Source organism: Muscardinus avellanarius (genome assembly GCF_963383645.1).
Source record: "Muscardinus avellanarius genome assembly, chromosome: 3".
NCBI lineage: Eukaryota > Metazoa > Chordata > Mammalia > Rodentia > Gliridae > Muscardinus > Muscardinus avellanarius.
In genome coordinates this window covers 76,922,008-76,938,326 of record NC_137788.1, presented here as the reverse complement: position 1 = coordinate 76,938,326, position 16,319 = coordinate 76,922,008, and the positions used below count along the sequence as shown (strand labels likewise).

The 16,319-nt window shown below is 37.2% G+C and overlaps 1 protein-coding gene across 1 annotated transcript in view; it reads left to right on the top strand.

Annotated features, from left to right (window-relative positions):
- The window catches only part of SELENOF (selenoprotein F), a gene marked incomplete at both ends in the record, with an annotated part of 35,670 nt that extends 21,401 nt beyond the window's left edge, over window positions 1-14,269 (top strand). The window contains 3 exons of the mRNA XM_080691039.1: window positions 1,559-1,622; window positions 11,731-11,780; window positions 14,138-14,269. Of these exons, the coding sequence (XP_080547165.1) occupies window positions 1,559-1,622; window positions 11,731-11,780; window positions 14,138-14,269 (246 nt within the window). The remainder of the gene's footprint in view (window positions 1-1,558; window positions 1,623-11,730; window positions 11,781-14,137) is intronic.
- Window positions 14,270-16,319: the final 2,050 nt, after the last annotated feature.

The following is a 16,319-nucleotide window of genomic DNA, read 5'->3' as shown; positions in this document are numbered from 1 at the left end:
TTTGATCTTCCAATAGATAAAAGATCAGAAAAGACTTGATATTGATACTGCTTAATATATGTTAGCTTTTCTACTTGAGAGGACATGACCGCTGTTGTCAGTATTTTACCAGTACCTAGAGCAATCAAATAATTGCATTATGAGCCAGGCATGGTGGGCACATGCTTGTAATCCCAGTGCTTGTGAGGCTGAGACAGGAGGATCGCCCAGATTCGAAGCCAGCCTCAGCAACTTAGTGAGACCCTGTTTCCAAATAAAGTTAAAATAGGTCTAGGAGTATAGCCTGGAGGTAGAAAAGTCCCTGGCTTCCACCCCCAGTACCACACAAAAAACATAATAATAATTGCATTATGAACAAAGGTTGGTAGTACAGTGAATTAAAATTCAGTAGAACAGTCCATACGGATTTCAGTAACTACAATGAAGGTGGTGCTTGGCCCACTCTTCTCAATGAATTTGATTAGTGGCAAACAGTCCATCAAGCATCATAGCAACAACTGTTGTGAAGAAAATGCAAATTTACTGACTCCCACACATATACAAGCTAATGAAATGAGAGCGGAGAAACCCAGAGGGTGCATTTTCATTCATATGCAAGATTTCTCATAGTACTTTGTTTACTTTCCTTTTTTTTTTTCCTTGTTACAAGTGATGGGCATTGAGTCACACCTCTTCTGAGACTGAATATTGACATTTTTGTTTCAAGTTACATTTTTAACATTTCTCTCAGAACAATAAAGGTACAGATTTGTGACAGAGGCAAAAAATAAAGAAAATTTACTTGAGCACAGGCCCTTTAATACCATAAGAGCCTGTCTCTTAGACCAGTAAGAATCTGATGTAGCTGGTCTTGTAGACTAGTGAGCAACTGATGGACATGTAGCATTTGTAGCATGATTTGCTGGACAAAGGAACGGTTTCATGTTCCAGGCAGGATGGAATGAGATATTATCATACTACTCAGCACTGAACATAATTTAAAACTTAACACTTAGCCAGGTATGGCTAATGAGATGGCAGACACCTGGAATCTCAAGTGGGAGGATCTCAGGTTCAAGGCCAGCCTGGGAAACTTAGCAAGACCTTGTCTCAAAATAAGTTAAATAGCTGTAAGCGTAGCTCGGCAGTATACACCAATGGGTTCAGTCCCCAGTAATAACAAAAAAATAATTTTTGTAATTTACCGTTTAATATTTTCAGACCACAATTGGCCATGGGTAGCAGAATCCATGGATAAGGGAATACTTCTATTATAGCTGGGCTTCCATTGCTTTTTTTGTTGGACTGAAATTATATGGTCTTACTATGTTCTAATACTATTTTGTCCTATGTATCTACTTAACTATAATGTAATGTTCATGATATTAAACTTTTTTTAATATTACTGTTTTGTTGGGGGGGCTGAGTGTGGTGGTAGAGATGAAACCTAGGACCTCCCACACACTGGGCAAGCACTCTCTACAATTGAGATAACCCTAGCCCACATTTTAACATTCATTCCTGTCTTTCTTTCTTTCTTTCTTTCTCTTTTTTTTTTTTTTTTTTTTTTTTTTTGTAGCTATATGCAGGAGCCATTCTAGAAGTCTGTGGATGAAAATTGGGGAGGTTCCCTCAAGTCCAAGGTATGTAGCAAACTGTTTAAGCATTTAAAAGCAATGTTTTACAAGATTAGCTTCATTAAATATTTCCAGGAATGAAATTTTAAGATTATACTTTCTTAATATATTAATTTTTTCAGATTTGTTTTTATGGAGTGGAGTTTTATCATAATTGGTGACTACTAGGTTCTTTTACTATAAACAAACATAGTATATGAAATTTAGGTTTAAAATACAATATATGAAGTGATTATTTTCTCAGAGGATTGCCTTTCTTTTGCTAGATAAAAATTTATGACACCCTTTCCTATATCGTATGTAAATGTAATAGCTTTAAATAACATACCATTCTAGCTTGTTTTAAATATAAACTGATTTACATAAAACTCCTAAGGAACAATTGTATTAAATGGAAGTACACTAGCACAACATGACAAATCGCCAAGAAAAGAATTCATTACCATAGGGTTTGGGATACACAGGAGAAACCATCATGTGTATAGCTTCAGAGAGATCTTTAATGGTAAATGTGTTAAAGAATAATTTTGGAAATATATTTTTTGTTAACATCAAAAAGTAATGGAGCAGTTGGGTGTGGTGGTGCACGCTTGTAATCCCAGCATTTGGGAGGCTGAGACAGGAGGATCGCAGTTCGTAGACAGCCTCTGCTACTTAGTGAAGCCCTTTGCAACTCTGTGAGACCCTGTTTCAAATTAAAGAATAAAAAATAGGGCTAAGGGTGTAGCTCAGAGATAGAATGTCCCTAGGTTCCATCCCCAGCACATCAAAAAAAAAAAAAAAAAAGTAATGGAGCGGCTGGGCATGGTGGCTCACACCTGTAATCCCAGTACTTGGGAGACTGAAACAGGAGGATCGCAGGTTCAAAGGCAGCCTCAGCAACTTAGGCTCTCAACAACTTAGTGAGATACTGTTCCTAAATAAAATATAAAGTAGCTGGGTGGGGTGGCGCATGCTTGTAATCCCAGCATTCAGGAGGCTGAGACCAGAGGATCATTGTTCGCAGACAGCTCAGCTACTTAGTGGGGCCCTCCACAACTTAGACCCTGTTTCAAATTAAGGAATAAAAAATAGGGCAGGGGTTGTAGCTCGGAGGTCGAATGACTCTGGGTTTCATTCTCAGACCCACAAAATATATATAAAGTAGAGCCGGATTCCTTGGGAATAGTGAAACAGGAGGCTGAGACAGGAAGATGTCAGGTTCCCAGCCAGCCTCAACTACTTAGAGAGGCCTTCCGCAACTTAGACCTGTTTTAAAATAGAGAATAAAAAAAATTGGGCTGTGAGTGTAGCTAAGAGGTAGAATGCTCCTGGGTTCAATCTCCAATACCGCCAAAAAATAACAATAGTAATAATAAAAATAAAATAGAAGCTAGGCATGGTGGTACCTGCTTGTAATCCCAGTACTTGGGAGGCTGAGACAGGAGGATCACACAGGTTCAAAGCCAGCCTCAGCTACTTAGGCTCTCAGCAACTTAGTGATACCCTATTTCCAAATAAAATATAAAATAGGTCTGGGAGTATAGCCCAGAGATAGAAGGCCCCTGGCTCCATCCCTAGTACCACACACACAAATAAAATAGGGGGATAGAATGCCCCGGGTCCAATCACCAGCAACACACACACACACACACACACACACACACACACACACACACACATATTGTGGAGCTTTTCATCTTTAGAAGGGCTCAAACTAAAGCTTTTCTGTTCTATCTTGCATAAAATTTGAAAATTGGTTTTATGGAGTTGTACTTAACTGAAGGTAATGAATCTCTTTTTGGGTTTTTAACTGAAATACAAGTATTTAAGTACAATATTTAAATAAGTGTTCTACTTGTATGCTTAATTCTGTTTTGCTAATTTCCCCATGATTTCTTGCTTTATTTACTTAGAGAAAGAGATGTTCTGGGATTTAGTATTTCGCAAAATTTTGTGTATTAGCACTTGCCTTTGGTTGCTAACCTGGAATTGATTATAATAAGATATTACTCATTTGGGCATAGACATAACAGTTTAACTTGGTGACATTTGGAGATGCACATCTAATTAAATATGTTCTATGTTAAAATAAGCACATTCTGATATATCACAAATATAATACCTACTTCTGGGGCTGGGTATGTAGCTCGGTGTTAGAGTACTTGCATAGCATGCCTGAGGCCCTGAATTCAATCCCTAGTACCGCAGACATATAAACTCAAAATTATACCTTAGTTATTTTAGCCTTTTTAAATTAGTTTTCTGAAAAATGGTGTCATCATTCTTATTCCTAGAAAGTTTTGTCAATTGCTTTTAACTGGATTAATTATTCATATTTACTGGCTTTTGTGACTTAGATTTTCATGAAAATCAACAGCAGTTTTGTGTGCCTTCGTGTGTGTGTGTGTGTGTGTGTGTGTGTGTGTGTGTGTGTGTGTTGATTGAACATGGGCATTCTACCTCCTATACTTCCAGGCCATTTTTTATTTTGAATCAGGGTCTTGCGAGTTTACTGATACTCTCACTAATTTGCTAAGGCTGGTCTCAATCCTGCAATACTCCTGTCTCATCTCAAATACTGATTACAGGCATGCACTACCAAGCCCAACTTTAGCAGTAGCTTTGATACTGTAATTAGCCATCATATTTATGATACCAGATTTTATTATGTCTAGGACTGGGTGGGAAGCTAAGACAGGAGGATCGCAGGTTCAAGGCTAGCCTCAACCATTTTAGCAAAACCTAGTCAGGGGTTGTGTGGTGACATGAAAAGTAATATTTTCCTTCTCTATCATGAATCTTAACCATGTTAAAAATATATTTCAAATTTTTTTTTATTTTCCCTAATTTCATAAGACATCAAATTTTTGTAAAGGATTAGATAGTAAAATTTTCAGCTTTATGGGCAAAATGATTTCTGTTGTAATTATGGAGCTCTGCTATTTTAGTACAGAAACAACCATAGACAATTCTTAAGTAGGCTTGACTGGATTCCGGTAAAACTATTAATAGCAGCTAACAGGCCATGTTTTGCCTATAGGCCAGTTTGCCCAACTCTCCATTGAAATCATAAACCTTAAGGTACAGAGTTTTGAAGTAATATAAAACTGAGATAACATGATTTTTTTATTTTTCAGACCATCTATCATTGTTAGTAATGAAGCTCAAGACTATAATGCTGGATTAGAGTTCTGTTGGAAAGAATATTGATCTATTAACATTACCCTCATTAATTTTTCTCATTTATATATTTATTTACTTATTTGGTGGTACTGGAGATGGAACCCAGAGGCATTCTACCTTCAAACTATACATTCCTCAGGCCTATTTTATTCTTCATTTGGAAACATGGTCTCACTGAGTCGTGGAGGGCCTCTTAAGTTGCTAAGGCTGTCCTCAAACCTGCACTCTTCCTGTCTCAGCCCCCAAGTACTGGGATTACAAGCGTGCGCCACCACGCCCGGCCACTTAACTCATTTTATATGAGAGAAATCAGCCGGGCGAGGTGGCACACGCTTGTAATCCCTGCGCTTGGCAAGCAGAGACAGGAGGATCACGCAGGTTCGAAGCCAGACGCACTGGTTTAGGAGACCCTGTTTCCAAATAAAAAGTATGAAATAGGTCTGGGAGTGTAGCCCAGAGGTAGAAGGGCTTCCAGGAACCCCAGTACCACCAAAAAAAATTAGTTAAATGAGGAAAATAGGTTGATACCTATCTTACAGCACTGTTTTAAGGACTAAAATAATTAACATATAAGCTGTTGACTGTGTGTCTATTACCAAGAATACATAGAAACCATTCTCTATGAATGAAGCCATCCTCTGTGAATATTTATTGAGTGCTCACTATATGTCAGGCACTATTCCAGTGCTCAGGATATTAAATAGTAAGTATTGATGTTATATCTTGTTCTTCCTCTTTCTTTACTAAATTTCAGTTACTAACCAACAAATGTTTATATGCTCACTTATTGGACATCTTTTCAAATATTTTTGATCTACTGTAGCCTATTTCATAATTATATGCAAAGTTCTATATATTTACCTCTGGCCATTCCTCAACCTACCACAGTTTTCCTTCTCTTTCTACCATTTAACCTTCCATCTATTAAATCTTACTTAACTCCCTAGTATTTGAAACTCTTTTTTTCCTTTGCTTGGTGATTACATATTCTCCTGATTTCCTCCCACTCCTAACATCTTTCTTAGCATCTCCTCTGCTGCCTACACTTCAGATGCTAATATTAGTCAGCGTCTTTCCTCATATTTTCTCTTTTTCTTGAATGAGTGATGTTCCTCTCCCTCAGTTATGTTCACAATATTATCTTTGGATCAGACTTTTTTATTGTTACAAATCCAATTTTTGGCTGCTACTGGACATTTGCACTTAAATTATCTCATCGTTATCTTAAATCAGTGCACATCTGAATCATCAAGGATCTTGTTAAAATGAATAGTGCAATTCTATACATTTGGAATGGATCGTAAGAATCTGGTTTTTTGCCTTTGGGAGGGGATTGAACCCAAAGGCATTCTACTTCCAAGTTATATCCCCAGCCCAATTTTATTTCTTATTTGGAAACAGGATCTCACTAAGTTGCAAAGGGCCTCACTAAGTCTGAGGCTGGCTTGGAACCTGTGACCCTCCTGTCTCAACCTCCCAAGTATTGGGATTGCAAGCATGCGCAACCACATCCAGCTAAGAATCTGCATTTTGAACAGTACTGTGGCACACATGTTTAGTTGAAAGTCTTTAACACTAGCTTGTCTAAAATCTGAATTGATCCTCTTTGATAAAAGTATACTATCTTTTCCCGTTTCCACAAATGGCACTACTGTCGGGCAAAAGCATTAAATGTATAAAACAAGAACCCTTATTAGTTTCTTACCCTCTCTGCCCAAGTAGTCATTACATTCTATCTCTTCTTCCTCTAATAACTTTCTTAATTTACTCTCTTTTTTTAGTCAAGCCCTTAACATCTTTATCCTGAAGGATTAGCTACTTGTTATCTGGTCTACTTCTCTGTTCCTTTTCTTACTCTATTGCATCTTCCACACCTGCACTGTCCAGTTAGGTAGGCAGTAGCCAAACATGGCTCTTAAAATTAATTAAGATTAATTTATAATTCATTTTTTGAGTTGCAGTTGCCACATTTGAAATGCTTGGTAATCACCATATCAAACAAAGGAGATATAGAATACTATCGTTAATGGAGGAAGTTCTGTTGACTAGTGCTATTCTGGACTGTAAAGTTGGTATATAAGTAAATGAAAGTAAAGTTTATTATATAAGCAAAATCTCTGAAACCTCATTTGATAATATCATGAATGAATTTTCTCAGAATGAGGAATCAACAGGTGAATAATATGTGTTACCAAAGACCAAAAGAAAATACATTTTTATCTCATTAGTTGTGCAGTGAAGGCCTTCATAACATTTTTGCAATAGGAATGAAACCATTCTATTTTCCTAAAAGATCATTTGGCTTTATTTCATTTTCTTAACATTTGTATACCAAAATTTACTTAATAAAATTTCCAAGTAGGCAAATACCAACAGCTAGTGTGTATATGAAGATGAATAGAAAAAATAATAATAATTTTCCCAAAACAGTGGTCCTCTCCTGTAATCCCAGTACTTGGGAAGCTGAGACAGGAGGATGACAAATTCAAAGCCAGCCTCAGCAACTTAGACTCTTTTTCAAAGTGAAAAAGGAGCTGGGGTATAGCTCAGAGGCACAACGCCCTGGGTTTCATTTCTAGTGTCAAAACTTAACAGTGTAAACCAGGTCCTCACTGATGCACACCTATAATCTCAGCACTTGGGAGACTATGGCAGGAATATAGCAAGTTTGAGGCCAGTGTTCAGTAACTTAGTACGACCCTGTTTCAAAATAAAAAGGACTCCGCTGGGCATGGTGACACATGCCTGGAATCCCAATACATGGGAGGCTAAGACACGAAGATCACAGGTTCAAGGCCAGCCTTAGCAAGGTGCTCAGCAGCTCAGTGAGAGCCTGTTTCAAAATAAAAAATAAAATTGAGTGTCACTCAGAGGTAGAATGCCCCAGGGTCCAATCCCCAGTACCACAAAAAATAAAATAAAATAAAAAGGACTGGGGCTGAGCATAGTGGCACACACCTATAATCCCAGTAATTGGGAGGCTGAAACGGGAGGATACAGGGTTTGATGCAAGACTCTATTTCAAAATAAAAAGGGTAGAATTCCATTGTGTGTGTTTCCCATAATTTTGTAATTCATTCATCTGTTGATGAACACTTAGCAGTAAAGAACAAAATTACATCATTTGCAAGAAGTTGGAAGAACCTGTAGAACGTTTTGTTAAATGAGATTAGCCAACACAGAAAGTGAAAGTGCATGTATTCTCTTATATGCAGGAGCTAGGGAGTATTTGGAATACCCAAGGAGCTCCAGATACTGGAGGAGATCCTCAGTGGGACCAGGGAGGAAGGGTAGAGGAGGAGGAAGACTGAGGTTCATTCATGGAAATACTACCATCCATTTTATGTACTTGATACAATATCTAAATACTTGATACTGGAAGGAAGGGAATGAGGAGGTTGGGGGGGGCACCAAGTGCTTTGTGCATGTATGGCATTATCAATATGATTTACATTTTGATGTGAGACTATAATTTACCAATAAAAGCAAATAATAAAAAAAGGGTGGGGATATAATTCAGAGGTAAAATACCCCAAGTTCAATTCCTAGTACCAAAAGAAAAGAAAAAAAGTAGTCTTATATAAGCCCTTAAAGATTTCAAGAGCCAGCTGTGGCGGCGCACGCTTGTAATCCCCACACTTGGGAGGCTGAGACAGGAGGATCACACAGGTTCGAAGCCAGCCTCAGCTACTTAGGCTCTCAGCAACTTAGTGAGACCCTGTTTCCAAATAAAATATTTAAAAAGTAGGTCTGGGAATATAGCCCGTAAGTAGAAAGCCTCTGGGTTCTACCCCTAGTACCACACACACAAAAAAAAGATTTCAAGAGTAGTGTGCTTTAATAATGTCAATACAGGAAGAAAAACTATAGTGATTATAGGCTAGAACCTGTTAGAAACGTGTTTGAAATTTAGAATCAGCATTTACAAAGTAGCTTTGTTCCAACTTCATCTATGACAGTCATGACCAGTTAGTTGCATTCAAACCACATTGCTCGCTGTAGTTAAATTTATCATTAAAACTAGGAAAACAATTATTTCATTAAGTTCTTATTAAAAATCCAGTGTATTTGCTTTTTAACTTTTCCTTATTGATTTGCATATTTGACAACTCAGGTATCTATAGAATACATGAAATTTGATTGTAATGTGTGATCATTAAACCAGAAGAGTACAATGAATAACAAGATTACATATTCAAACACAGTCATTTTGTGAAATACTTAAAAATTTGTTCTCTAGATCTTACTTATACTTTACAAATGTAGAGTGATTAAATTTTTCCTCATTCACAACTCTGCCATATTTACATTGAAAAATTACATCACTACATTCAAAGCTAAAAGGGAGATACAAGGTTGAACTTAAGAAAGTGTCCTTTCTTTCCTGGCTGGCTGGAGATCAACAATATCAGTACCTTTTTTAGCACACATTTTCAATTCTCTAGCTCTACTTTGTTTCCTTTACTTTTTTTTCTATCATTGTAACCTTTCTCAGAACTCAGAGTGCTTCTTATTTTTTGTTAAATTAACAGCATTTGAGCTGTATTTCAGCAGTAGAGTACTTAACCTAGCATGCCTGAGCCCTGCTGCATTTGATCTGCAACACCATAAGAAAATTGAGACTTTTTATCCTTGGTGGTGGGAATTGAACCCAGGGCCTCATTTATGCAAAATACATACTGTACCATTGAGCTGTACCCTCAGCTCACCTTTTATCTTTTTATTTCTTACAGATCTGTTTAAGCAAATCATAGGTTCCTTCCCCATTCTCACTCCTTGTAATTTATTTTTGTGCATTTGTGGGGAAGGTAGAGAGTACTGGGAATCAAACCCAAGGACATTCTACCTCTGAGCTATACTCCCAGCCCTTTTTTTTTGTTTTATTTTGAAGCACCTCACAACATTACTGAGACTGTCCTTGAACCTGTGATCCTCCTGTCTCAGCCTCCCAAGCACTAGGATTACAGGCATGCACCACTATGCCAGGCCTCCTGTCGCGTCCCTCGACCAGCGATTAAGACACGACACGAAGCTCTTCTTGCAAGCCGTTTATTCAGGATACTAGCAATGGCGGAATGGCGAAGATCTGCCTCGCGCAGGGCATTATAAACATTAACTCTCCCAATCATTTCTTGCCACATCTCACTCATTCACTGGCTCACGCTCGTCAGGTCACCACCACGTCATGTGTTACGCAACCCTAGCCTCCAAATATGGAGTTGCTTCCTGCACAGCCATGTGCCTAATCAAGCTCAGAGGCAGGAAGCCGGCGCCATCTTTCAATGGCGGCTCACCACAGCCTCCTTGTAGTTTTTTGAAGCTAAATAATTTAATCTCCTTATAACCCCATATAGCTTATCCAATGCTGTGTGAATATAATAAGTCCTCTCTTTTTTTTTTTTTTTTTTTTTGTGTGTGTGTGTGTGTGTGTGTGTGGTACTGAGGTTCCTGGAAACCCTTCTACCTCCGGGCTACACTCCCAGACCTATTTTATATATTTTTTTAAATTTCAAAACAGGGTCTCTTAAGCCAGCAAGGCTGGCTTTGAACCAGCCCAATCCTCCTGTCTCCACCTCCCAAACGCAGGAATTACAAGCGTGCGCCACCACACCCAGCATGTTTTTAAGATATTCTTTTAGTGCCTATAAAATGTGATTTGCCTAATATACAATATTTAACAGATACTTCTTTCATTCAAAGTTAGGGTACTATAGAGCTATGTTTAGCAGAGAAAGGAGGAAAGAACTCATGAAAATAGTCATTACTGACTCATCTTAATATTCTTTTTAAATTTGTTCGCTCATTCCAGCTTATTAAAAGTCTATTTGAATGAATAAGAATTATTAAATGTGCTAAGCTCTGTTTTGGAAACAAGAAATATTTAATAGTCCTTTCCCCACAGAACTTTCTTCTGTACTAGGAAGGGTTATTTGACACAGTTAAAGTGTCGTAGACAACTTTTTACACAGGTGTGCATGCAACATTTGCCAAAGGAACAGTCTACATATGATGGAATAGCCAGGTGTGGTGGCATACACCTGTAGTACCAGTACTTGGGAGGCTGAGACAGAGGGTTGAAGGTTCAAGGCCAACCCATTGTAACTTAGCTATACCTTACTTCAAAATAAAACAGGGCTGGGGCTTATCTCAGAGGGAGTCCCCCATACCACAAAAAATAAAATGAAATAAAATTTTAATCTATCTGGAATGTATTGAAATATTAGATGTGATGTAGGAATCTATTTTTTTTCCCCAGATGATTTGGCCCTTTCTCAAAGTATACGTACCAGATGTACATATTTCTCTCTGTCTCCTCCTCTCCCCTCTGATTTGATAACTGTACCATGTTTAAAGATTTTTACAGATTTTATCTCCTGAATTTCCTAATCTGTTTAACTGCACATTAATAAACAAAAATTCCCCCCTCATATTTTACATTTTTAAACTGTCTTGGCTCTTTTCATACATTCACTCTGGTGGTACTAGGGATTGAAAACGGCCTCACAAATGCTAGGCAGCCTAGCTCTGCCCCTGAGCTATATTCCTAGCTCTTTATTTTTCTATTTTGATACAGTCTTGCTAAGTTGCCTAGGCTGGCCTCAAACTTGAGGTCCCCTTGCCTCAGCCTCCTAAGTAGCTGGGATTACAGGTGTGTACTACACCTGGCTTGTACACTTTAAAACTTGAGTACATTATGATTTTGTCAAGCCCTAAAACTCCCATTGGAATTTGTGGTTTTGGTTAATTTGAAACATTTAATATCTTAAAATAGTCTTCCCATTGAAGATATGGTCTATCTCCATTTATTATATGTTTAGTTTTCTTTAATTTTTTATATAGGATATTAATGTTTTATTTGCTACATTTATTGCTGCTTTTTGTATTAATCTTTGTAGCTAGTTTGGGTTTGATTATGAACAATTTGAATCTTTTTTTTTTTCCTTTTCAGCTTTTGTCAGAAGTGATAAACCCAAACTCTTCAGAGGACTACAAATCAAGGTAAGGTGATTATAATGGAATCTTTCTTTTTCCAGTATTAAGATTTCTTTTTTAATTAAATACTTGGGTAAATAACTGATTTTCAATTTTGTAGGCTATTTTTAGGGCAGTTTTAAGAAAATTCCATAATTCGTATTAAGGTGTATTCTTTGTGTTGTGTAGTTCTCAGAGTTTTGCTAAGGACATAGAATCTTGAATTTACCATTGCAGTATCATAAAATGCTTTCTCTTCCCTAAAACCCCACATGCTCCACATGTTCATCTGTTTTGTCTCCCAGCCACTAGCGCCATTAACTTTTTACTGTCTCGGGCTTTGCCATTTTCACTGTGTGGTACAGTTGGAATCATCCTTTTCAGATTGCTTTCTTTCATTCAGCAGTGTGCTTCTTCAAGTTCTTCAGTGTCTTTCCGTGCCTCAGTAATCCCTTTGTATTGCTGAACAATATTCGGTTGTACCACAGTGTCTCCTCACCTCTGGAAGGACATTTCAGTTGATGGCAAGTGTCGGCAGTTCTCAGTAGTAAAACCGCTCTCACAATTTGTTATATAGTCAAGATCGTTTAACTTTGTAAGAACTTTTGAAACTGCCTTCCAGTGTGGCTGCATCACGTTGCACTTGTACTAGCAATAAGTATTCTTATCCTCACCAGTATCGGGTATTATAACTGTTCTGGGTTCTAGCCGTTTTAATAAATATATAGTAATATTTCATTCTTGTTTTAATTTGCCATTTGTATATCCTCCAGGGAACATTGTCCTGTGCCATTTTTGTCCATTTTTTTTAATTGGTTTTGGTTTTATTGGGGTTTGTTTTTTGGGTGTTGAGTTGTAGGAGTTCTGTGTATATTCTAGAATTTAATCCCTTATTAGATATATGATTTATAAATATTTTCTGCTGTGTAGGTTGTCTTTGCAACTTCATTGTTTCTTTTAATGTCCAGAAGTTTTCATGCTTGATATAATCCTGTTGGTGTGCTTTTGCTTTTCTTCTCCCACTTTTTAATTGGGTTTGTTTGTTTGCTTTGGGGATTTTTTTTTTTTTTTTTTTTTTTTGTACTGAGCTTTCGGATTTCTTTGTAGAGTTTAACTATGAGTCCTTTATCGGCTCTTTGTTTTATAAAGATTTTCTCTCTGTGTGTGGCTTGTCTTTTCATTCCCTTAGCAGCATCTTGAACAAAGCAGAAGTTTTTTCCATTTGGCATTTGCCCAGCATCCATAGAGCTCTGTGTTCTATCCCTAACTCCATGCCAAAAAAAAAAAAAAAAAAAAAAAAGGTTTTCCTTTTAATGAAGTCTTAACTTTTTTTTTCTTTCATGAATTATACTTTTGGTTTTGTATCTGAAATTCATTGCAGAACCTAAGGTCACCCAGATTTCATCCTGGGTTGTCTTCTAGAAACTTTATGACGTTGTGGTTTATATTGTAGTCTGCGATCCAGCTCAGTTAATTTTTTTGATAGGTGTAAGGTCTGTCTTTATTAGATTCAGGTTTTTTGCATGTGGCTGTCTAGATCTTTAGTGACATTTGTTGAGAAAACTGCCTTTTCCTTTACATTACATCCCATTACCTTTGCTCATCAGTTGACAAGAATCCCACCATCCTTTTTAAGTGCATACTTCCATTGACTGGAAAATATCCTACCAGGCTCCAACTTTGAAAGTTTCACCCGCTTCTCGGCACCAAGCTGGGAACTAAGGATTGAGCACTGGGAACTGGGGAGAATACTTACAATCTATACCACATCCGGTGCTAATGCACTTGGCATTGTGGGGGTATTTTATTTCAGTTTCCACTTATTCATTGCTGGCAAATATGAAAGCAGTTGACTTTTGTATATTAAAAGTATATCTTGCCACCTTGTTATAATTCTTAACTATCCAGGCAGGATGTCTGTCACACACCTATAATTCTTGTCTCAGGAGGCTGAGACAAGAGGATCACAGGTTCGAGGCCAGCCTCAGCAACTTAGCAAAACTGTATTTCAAAAAAATTTTTTAAAGAAAAAAAGGACTGAGGATGTAGCTTGGAGGTAGGATAGGATGCTCCTGGTTTCAATCCCCAGTACCAAAAAGAGAAAGAGAGCTGAGGTTGTGGCTCAGTGATAAAGTCCCCTTGTGTTCGGCTCCCAGTATGGGATCAAGGCTGGAGATGTCTTAATACCAAATAGAAATAAAATTTTAAGTTTTCATTTTTTATTAAAGTAATATTATTTTCTAAAATTTAGACTTCAAGACTTGTTGATTGTGATGTTATATCTAAACGTTTTTAATTACTATTACCTTTAATTAAGCTGTTTTGATCTTGGTTGAAGCTGGGAAGGCTCTAAGCAGAAAATAATGGTGCTGTTGTCTTTGTAGTATGTTCGTGGTTCGGACCCTGTACTGAAGCTTTTGGACGACAGTGGGAACATTGCTGAAGAATTAAGCATCCTCAAGTGGAACACAGACAGCGTGGAAGAATTCCTGAGTGAAAAGCTGGAGCGCATATAAATGTTCCTTAAGCTTTGTCCTGTCCCTTTGTTAACCTTATCAAATGAAATATTATAGCACCTAGTAGATAATTTAGTTTTGCTTGCTTCTTTTGACCAGTCTCTTTCTGTGAGGCATTAAACAGCTAATTAGAAATTGAAGTGGCAGCACAGCCCATGGTAGCTGAGGAGTTGGCAAGTTTAACAAACCCATTTTTTATAAATCTCTATCCTCCTGCATTTGTTGATACCACTAACGAAATGCTTTCTAACAGGCTTGTGGTTACTTATGCCAATGGCAGTTTGTGATAATTGGTCCAGTTTTATGAAAACCGGTTTTTAAATTAGGGAGGTTAATACGGAAAATGATTCCTATGCCTCATACGCTGTGTGCTCTTCCGAAAGTAATGGCAGAGAACTAGAAAGCAAGAATATCCCGAGCCTGCTCCTCAGAGCCTCTCAGATTTTCGTATTGCCTTTTTTTAATAGAAATGTTATTTGTAGTTTATAATGAATGTACTGCTTAAAAACTTTGTGGTTTTGTTATTGTGAAACAGATTCAAGACCTACAGTGAGAGGGAAACATGCACAGAGATTTGCACTAATGAAGACCACACAGAAAACCTTTCTGAGGATTTGTGTGGATCTGATACTTGGCAAATTTTGTGTTTTACATTCTTATAGAAAGTCCCATTTAAAAATTATCACTTGTAAGACCAAAATATAAATAAAAACTTTAAGAACATATCTGAATTTGAAATTATTCTGGTTTGTCCTTTCATGTTTAAAAATGATTAATGTCTCAACACTGTGTGTGTGTGTGTGTGTGGTACTGGAGGTGGAACCCAGAGGCTTTCTACCTCCGGGCTATACTCCCAGACCTATTTTATATTTTATTTGGAAACAGGGTCTCACTAAGTTGCTGGAGAGCCTCACTAAGTAGCTGAGGCTGGCTTCGAACCTGCATGATCCTCCTGTCTCAGCCTCCCAAGCATGGGGATTACAAGCATGCACCACCATGCCCGGCTGTCTCAATACATTTTTAATAAGACTTTTTTTAGCCAAAATTTAAAAATGATTATACTATTTAAATCTTTATCATAACTTATTTTTGTTGATATTAGTATGTATATCATGTTAAGTAAGAACATAGAACTTATGAACATAGGTAGCATAAATTAAATATTTTTAAAGCCAACAAGAGAATAAATATAAACCTGCATAATTTAGCTAATCAAAATAATATAAGAAATCCTGGCAAACAGACTATGGTCTACTTTGATATGAATAGTAGTGGAGGGCCATGATTGATAGTACTAGGCCCTGGTTAATTTGCCACTAGTCCTTAATGGTTACTGCTGCTTCAAAACAAGAGGGAGATTAAGCCTATTGTACACAGTGGAAAAAAACAGGAGTTGCCACTACATACAGAATAGTCGTATTGAGGATCAAACTTTAAAGCTGGGATTGGCATAGAAAATTAATTGGACTGGTTTCTTGGCAAGGAAGAGTCAGTTAAATGAGTATCTAGCATTGGGGATGTGGGATGACTAAAGAGGCCTACAAAGTCTATTGTATTCAAGTTATTATGAGAGATGAAAGAGAACGAGGAGCCCCACAGTATCATAGAGCCTGGAGTTCTCAAGCTGGTGAATAAAAGAGTATCTATATACTTAGCCCTGTATTTTAATCTGAAGGTTCAAGTTAATCAGCCAACTCCAAGTGTTTTGTGTGTATGTGTGTCTGTGTGTATGTCTGTGTGTGTTTGCCAATTGCAATCAAAGAACAGCTTTTTAAAGAAACAAAACCACTGATTACCAAGAAAGGGGTATAAATACTTATCCAAAAAGTACCATTTCATAGACAAATTCTGACATTTGATTAAGCTTATTCAGATTAAAATATGGATATGTAATAGTCATTTGATATTTGTGACTGCCAATGCGAAAATTATTTAAAACCTTAAACAGTTAATTTATCTCTAAATTTCTGAATTCAGCAAAAGCCTCTTACAAGGACATATGAGCAAAGCTGACATTTGTTTTAAGAGGATTTGAGGCTTGAAAGGCATT